General features: G+C 41.0%; 1 protein-coding gene across 3 annotated transcripts in view; it reads left to right on the plus strand.

Moving 5' to 3' along the window:
- The window catches only part of LOC138042907 (blue-sensitive opsin-like), a 33,205-nt gene extending 28,526 nt beyond the window's left edge, over positions 1–4,679 (plus strand). For all 3 annotated transcript variants that reach the window (XM_068888968.1, XM_068888970.1, XM_068888967.1), the window contains one exon: positions 663–4,679. In XM_068888968.1, coding sequence (XP_068745069.1) covers positions 663–1,438 — 776 coding nt within the window. In that variant the 3' untranslated portion in view covers positions 1,439–4,679. The remainder of the gene's footprint in view (positions 1–662) is intronic.
- The last annotated feature ends 321 nt before the right edge of the window (positions 4,680–5,000 follow it).

The raw sequence follows: 5,000 nt of genomic DNA on the forward strand, positions 1-5,000 counted from the left end.
AGCGGAATGTACTGACCGTATGTGAGGCGGCCAGGCAGAATTAATGGCTAAATATAGCTCTATGTATGAGATAATTTGGGGGACACTTTGTCGTTAATTGTCTGTATTCCGAGACACGAGTGATGTTGAAGTTGGGGAGAATAGCAAGGGGACATTTTGTGACGCTTATTGAAATCTATGTGCATCTAATTAGGAGCATCTTTGAACATATCTGCTTCATAGACTCAGTTTTTTGGTCTCATCGCAATGAAAATGGTTTGCTGTGGTTCGCTCCCTTTTGCACACTTTCAGTATGAGAACTTATGGGAATAAGCGAGCCTTACTATAAATAATATACAAAACCGACCTGAATCTAACTTTAATCTAACCTTACTGCATGTCTCTTAGAATTTAGACTTAATTCTCTTAATGTTATAAGGCTCATTTACGACCCCTTACACACGTGGATCCTTCCCGCTCCAAAGAGGAAACTGGAAAAGATTTGACTTATAGAAAAAGCTTTTTGTTGCCTAACTGAATCATTATCTCTAGAAGTACTCAGCTACTATTGCCGATGCCACGGTAAAGGCTATAACACCAAAATGATGGCCTCCTCTTAATACTTTTGTAAACCCCAAGCTTACACGTCCGGTTGTGATTGGTGCATGTCATTCATTTTTCAGGGGTCTTCCTCGTGGCTACTCCAGGGTACGTTATTCCACAGTCGTATTACCCAGTCCCTTCAAGATTACGCGGCGAGATTTTCTGCCGTCTGTTAGCAAACCGCTATCTTCTATTCCTAATGGGAAAAGTGTCTCTTCTTCTGGCAGCGTGCCTCGCTATTGAACGTTGGTATTGCGTACTGAAGCCAATGCAGTATAAAAACAAGTTTAGCCGGAAACGTATCGTCATCTACGTCATACTTATGTTCATTGTGACTTGCATTTTATCGATGAATAAGTTCTTTGAAAGCAGTGCCAGTGGAAACAAGTGCGACTCCAAGAAAGCTCCTTACGGAAAGCATGGCACTCAAGCTTTTGTACTTGTTTATTGTTTGGTGGCATTTTACGTCCCTTGTTTCATAACTTGGTTTACATTTGCCCACATCACTCTACATTTCCCGTCTTTCCCAGGGCAAACCCAAGAGGCCGCCAACAAAAGGAGACGACAGAGAGTGCTTCTGCGCATGTGCGCTATAACTGCGGCTGCTTTGACTATTTGTGGTTTTCCCGCGCAAACCATTTATCTCCTCAGCCCGTTTGGCATTACCAAGATCGGAAGCCCTATTCACAAAGGTTTTAATGCTCTGTTGCTGTTTCATTCTTGCATAAATCCATGGATTTATTGGTCAACGAACAAGGAATACCGGAAGGAGTTTAAGAAGTTCTTAGTTTGTAATAAAAGTGACATTTCCCCAGAGAATGAGTTTCAGACAGCGGATACATATGGAGACGCGTAGAATGGAGAGTTAAAAAAAAAACATTTACAGGTTTCTTTTATCCACAAATATATGCTTCAGTCAAACTAAGTCTAAGTAAAATTACGTGACCGAGAACTAACAGCAGACCCTTGTCACGTCAAACAAGCCAATTGTAACGCATGCAAAGCAAATGCATGCTTGCATCGGGCGATGAACGCGGGAAAACAAGTTCGAAGAAGCCGCGGTTGGTTTCGGTTTTGCACTGATTGGTTGAAACTTTGGGCCAATGACTATCAGCCCATCAGAACTCAACACGCTGCGAAACGGTGGAAAATGCAAACGGAAAAGAAAACAAAACTTTCGCATTCAACCGCACCCGTTCATTTTAATTAATGTAATAACAGCGATATTTAACTTTTTTGATGCTCCGGATTATTAAGCAAGAAAATTAACGATAGTAAAATAACATGACGTTTCGACGACTTCATGTCATCATTGTCAAATGAATAAATTAGAAATAACAGAAAGGCATATTTATAGATTTAGAAAGTGAGAAAATAAATTGGCATGAAAGCATTCAGGTAAAAAGTTTTGCGCGAATGGAATCCGTTTGCGTGTTCAGTTTCGGTCCTTTGTTCTTAATCCACAGCATTTCATAGATCAAACAATCGAGTTTGCTACGGCATTTCTTTAGGACTTTAAAGTTCTTAATTAAGTTGGTAGGTGTTAAACCATGCGCGTCCCTGAAATGTTTTCCGATCACGGAATGTTTATGTTCCTCTACGTGTTGATGGAGATGGCGGCAAGTGTATCCAATATAATTCGTATCGCACAATTTGTATTATCCAATGATCCAGTTTTTAATAAGATGTATTATCATATGGCCCGTAAGGCCCAGCGCGCGCTTTCATTGCAAAACTATTGGGAAAATTCCCGTATGAGGGAATGCCGTGCCCGATAAGTTTTCGGATGTTTCTCGAATCTCCTGTTACTTTCGATCCCGTTATTTTTCCCGATAACTTGCCCGGTAACTTACGGGAGCTTTGGGGCCATCTAAACACCCTTTGCAAAATTTGGCCTGCCAATGAGGTTTAAAAAGTCGCCTTCACTGCTAGAAGGTGTAAAAGGAACGATGGAAGGTCATCGATTGCTTCAAACGCCACCTTTGTTTACATCACAGCGCTCGGTTGGGAAACTGGATGCTACAAGCTCTACGGATCTAGTGCCAAGTCATTCTCCTTCTTTTCATGACGAGCGTGAAGTGCATGCAAGAGCCTGGTATCTCCCGGTTATTTTATCGGCCCCGATAAGTACCGGGAAAGTTTACGGGTGCTTCGAGAAACACTCTTTCGGTCCGGATAAAGTTTCCCGGTAACGGTCCCGGTAAGTTAACGGGCCCGGTAATTACCGGGACTTTCGAGAAACGGGCCCTAGGGCCGGAAAAAGCCGTACGGCCCTACTAGGAACACGTACTGCTCCGTGCGATGCGATTTTAGAAGATTTCGTCGCTTTTAAACATCTAAGTAACTGGTGTGCAGATTTTTGTTTTTTATTTTGTCCTACTTCATCTTCTGAGTGCTGAGTGCTTCTGAGTGCTTCTGAGTGCTTCTGAGTGCTTTCACACACAAATTAATTTGCATGCATTAGCCTCCATTTCATGCTAGATCCAGTCCAGCCGTGAGAATTCGAAAATGGTCTATTAGGTGTCAGGCAAAAAACCGCCATTATCACGGTTCAAAGGAGCGTGGGCTGCTTCAACCTCGTTCCCAGGGTCTCCATTGTCGTTGAGAAGACAAGAGACCATGGGAACGAGATTTGGGGCGGCTTCTATTCTCTTGCGTTTGCGATTTGGAACTTTCACTGAAAAAAAACTACAATGAAGACTGAAATATGTACAAGAAGATGTAAATGTATATACACACCTAATGAACTGACTTTACCATAATAAATTATACTTTGATCGTTTCCACTAAGTTTAAATTTAGTATCTCCACGGAGTTCTTACTGGCTGTACTTTGTGCAAATTAGTGACTGGATTTCTCCAGCAGGAGCTCATTAATGGTGCCTTTATCTTCCATACTTGGCCTGGGAGGCAGACCTTTCCCAAGTAGATTTCTTTATAGGACGCCCACTGTTGTAAAAGCCAATCAAAACAAAGCTATCACAGCGTCAAGGGAAATATGATACTTTTCGTGGGAAAAAGCTGTTCCTAAAAATAAACTTACTCGGGAAAGGTTTGACTCAAGGAATAATTAGTGGAGATGGAGGTTCCCTTTAATGAACTCCTAGTTTCCTCAATCTGTTTTAAGTCTTTTATCGTACGCAAAATGATGTTTAAAAAAGCATTGTAACTAGGTAACATCACAAAAAAAAAAAATAGGTACGCAATGGGTATGTTACAAGTTGAAATAAAATTCAGGTTCATTTAATTTCAACCAAGGTTGATTTTTTTCAACCTAGGTCAAATTTTTTCAACCTAGGTTATTATGAACTGTCTAAAAAAAGGGTTTTCTCCTTTTTTGGGGATGTAATTAAAAAAATGGGGCCTGGATTTTTAAGGGGGGATGAAAAGGAAAACAGCTTTCTCCACCTTTTCCTTACCTTCCGTCCTTCCTCCACTAACTATCTCCCTCTTACCTTCCCCCTTACGGCCCTTACTTACTACCATCATTCCATACCGCTCCAAGGATTCGAACCCTCGCACCACTGGACATCCGAGATTTCTTCTCCTTCGTATGAACCGCTAAGCCATCGAATCAGCAACTGAAGTCATCTAAATGTTTTTTCTACCAATGAGTTTAAGCTATTTCCAAGCCTTCACGACAAACACCATTTCGCACATGCGTAAATGACATAAAATAAGACTTAGAAAAATTTGAGCTCATCCACAAAGCTAAAAGGCCGCCGATGGAACTTCGTGAACAAGTTAAAGGGTGGCAAAATTTATCTGAAGAAGAATGAAAACGCTCTGATTCTCCAGTGCAACGGAAACAAAAATTGTTTGAAAGAGCTGGCATCTTGATTCTGAAGGACAAATAGTCAAATATTGTGCTAATTGAGTTTATTTACGTCGCTATGCAAAATACACCAGGAACAAGGCATCATTGCTAGTCATGATACAACAAACCGATTTTCGCCGCAAACACAGCGTTCCCACTGTGAAAAAAAGATGGTGGCATGGGAAAATAGAACTACAAAAGATAAACTTTGCAGTTTAATCAAAGGAAATAACTTGTCTTCGGACCACTAGTGTCGTCATCTTGGAGAAACCGCTTGTAAAAAAAAACACAACCATTCACAGAACAATTGCCAAAATGCTGTATGAAGTGCTGCACAAATGAGTGGACAAGTCACAGCTACATCAAATACAGAGCAGGGGAATGGTTAATAATTTGAAAGAGTGGATGAACCTGACATTGAAGGAGAGCAGTGTCTGACACTTGCAGACTAACTCTAAATCACAGTTATTGAAAGCTAACCGCTCAAAAATGGGTCCTGAGACTTAAATACTGTTTATAAGCACTATTTGAAATGGGTGCTTAGCCTTAAATACTGCTTATCAGCGCTATTTGTAGGGAGCCAGCAGTCTACCTTTTGCAGT

The sequence above is a fragment of the Montipora capricornis genome, chromosome 3, assembly GCF_036669925.1.
Source record: "Montipora capricornis isolate CH-2021 chromosome 3, ASM3666992v2, whole genome shotgun sequence".
Lineage (NCBI taxonomy): Eukaryota > Metazoa > Cnidaria > Anthozoa > Scleractinia > Acroporidae > Montipora > Montipora capricornis.